A 2,603-nucleotide genomic window follows, 5' to 3' on the forward strand; every position below is an offset into this window, starting at 1 on the left:
TCAGCAGTAGCCTGTAAAGGTTTATTTGCCTGCTGTCCTGTGGAGGTTACTGTACGTGTATTTCATGTATGAACAATTCCTGGGGATAAAAAGCTTTTGCTGAGAACAACCAGACAGCTCCTTGCTCAAAATACTGGTCTCAATTCTTTATCCCATTTGCAATATAATTACAGCCCCCCAAATGCCCAGAATGGCCAAGTGGGAGTGGGAGAGCCTACAGACACTTGTAGGACTAAGAGGACAGGTTGAATACTTTGCCCGTACTGTGCTACACAATGCTAGGGAAGCATCTGTTTTGGCTTGGTCTTGTGTTTTTGTTTTTTTGGTTTTTTTTTTTTTTTTTTTTTTTTTTTTTTTTTTTTTTTTTTTTTTTTTTTTTTTTTTTTTTTTTTTTAACTGAAGTATTTTAATTTTAGGAGCAGGTGCCTGTTCCTGTTTATCACCCGACTCCTAGCCAGACTCGGCTGGCAACACAGCTGACGGAAGAGGAACAGATCAGAATAGCGCAGAGGATAGGCCTTATTCAGCATCTACCTAAAGGAGTCTATGATCCTGGGAGAGACGGCTCCGAGAAGAAGATCAGAGAGTAAGTTACAGAGACCTAGCTGAACTCCTGTGGCTGTTGCACTGGTTTATGATACTGCCGTGGGAAACCTGATCTTGTCCTCCTGGTTTTGCTTTATTTTCAGGAACTATAATTTAATGTAATGTAGCTTGCTGAAAAAAATGAGCGCGCAGAAGGCTCTTTCCTTCATCCTCACTTCTTTGCCTCTTACCAGACCCATATCATTCATGCCCTTGTGTTTTTTTTTTTTCCTCTTGATCCTCTCTAAACGAGGAAATAATGCCATGTTACTTCCTCACCTTTATGGCTCCTTTTCACTGCTTGTTTGTAATTTTATGCTCTCTGCTGAGCTGCCCCTGCCGTGCCTAGCGAACACCGTCACCATGGGCACATACGCTACAAAGAAAATGCCCAGGCCCCCCCCCTCCCCCCGCCCCAAAATCTGGTCCTTGGTGAGCCAACACTGACAGAGCTAAGAACCCCTCACAGTATCTACAAGTACTGAAAATCTGTTTGACTCAAATACATCCAGGGGTAGATGTTATGCTGATTTTCATTTCCACTGTGGTAACAGCAGCTTAAATATTATGTTGTTTGTTTTTTTTTTCCCAGATGTGTCATTTGTATGATGGACTTTGTTTATGGGGACCCTATCCGATTTCTGCCGTGCATGCACATTTACCACCTGGACTGTATAGATGACTGGTTGATGAGATCCTTTACCTGTCCATCCTGCATGGAGCCAGTGGATGCAGCACTGCTTTCATCGTATGAGACTAACTGAGCCAGGGTTTCTCCACTGAACCTTCACGGAGACCATCCACTTTAATGGGTTTGATCCTTCTGTCATTCAGCCCAAAGAGCCAGGAATTAGGAATTAAGATCGTGCACAGAGTATACATTTCCTAATAAATAAATAAAGAAATATTCCTGAATGGCTGCAAATATTGGAAAAAACATAGTATTTTAGAGACTATACAAAAGTAGGTTGTTATTTTTAATGTAAAGCCTTGACCCACCACTGTCTTTTAATGTTTGTTCTTACACCCATATATAGGAATTGTGTAAAGTGTTACAGCAACTGTAAATGTTTAAACTGAGTGTATCCAATTTTATTAGCAGCAAGATAAGAGTATTTTTTTCCTAAATAAAGTAACCAGTTTTGTTCTGATTCTTTTCACAAGTCCTGGCATTTGGGTCAAGGCTTTATTGAAATCTACATTTTATAACACTGGCACAAAGAAATAGTTTTAAGCTTGTTTGCACAGTTCTGGTTTTTTTTTTTTCCCCCCCTCCATTGGAGATGGAATTCATTGCCTTAGGTCTTTTTAATAGTGTATTGTTATTGTTGGGCTGGCTCGATGCTTGAAAACCAGTTTATTTATAACCTGTTAAAAGTGCTATATTTTGTTTGCAGTTAGGAATATGCAGATTTCAAAGTGATCTCCTAGCTTGTAAGCAAACTGAGATGCATTATCCCTTTTCTACAAGTGCTGCAGAGTATGAATATACAAAACAAGTCCTACAGGGAAATTACGGTTTCAGGTTTTATATAACTTGCTTCAGTTCTGATGAAACAGCAATCCTTAAACTTTAATATGTCACCTTTAACTTGATCAGGTTAAAAGTGGGCCAGATGGACAATAAGTAAGTTAAGCTATTGTGAGTTAAAAAAAAATAAATTTGGAACTAATGTAGTGTTAGTGTTGATCACTTATTCTACTTCTTTTTTCTCCCTGAAAATGGTTGTCTTGGATCATAGCAAATGGATACTGCATCTCTTCTTCTTGTAGTTCTTAGGTTATCAGAAGTTAAGAATAAACATACTGTATCTCAGTCTCCTGTATTAAACGTATCTGTTAAGCCCTGCAGGCTGACACATCAGTCCACCAAACAGGTATGAAGGCAGATGGGAGAAAAATATATTTTGTTTTGCATGTAAATGCGAAGTTTATATAAACACAAACCCACACGTTACCAGTTGAGGGGGGACATAGTATTGCTACAGCCAGGGTGACACCGTTAGCTAATTCCTGTA

General features: G+C 39.2%; 1 protein-coding gene across 1 annotated transcript in view; it reads left to right on the plus strand.

Annotated features, from left to right (window-relative positions):
* LOC104491316 (RING finger protein 11-like) overlaps nt 1–2,403 on the plus strand; it is a 20,595-nt gene extending 18,192 nt beyond the window's left edge. The window contains exons 2-3 of the mRNA XM_010133714.1: nt 417–586; nt 1,178–2,403. Coding sequence (XP_010132016.1) covers nt 417–586; nt 1,178–1,349 — 342 coding nt within the window. The 3' untranslated portion in view covers nt 1,350–2,403. The remainder of the gene's footprint in view (nt 1–416; nt 587–1,177) is intronic.
* The last annotated feature ends 200 nt before the right edge of the window (nt 2,404–2,603 follow it).

Source organism: Buceros rhinoceros, unplaced genomic scaffold (genome assembly GCF_000710305.1).
Source record: "Buceros rhinoceros silvestris isolate BGI_N320 unplaced genomic scaffold, ASM71030v1 scaffold10753, whole genome shotgun sequence".
Taxonomy (NCBI): domain Eukaryota; kingdom Metazoa; phylum Chordata; class Aves; order Bucerotiformes; family Bucerotidae; genus Buceros; species Buceros rhinoceros.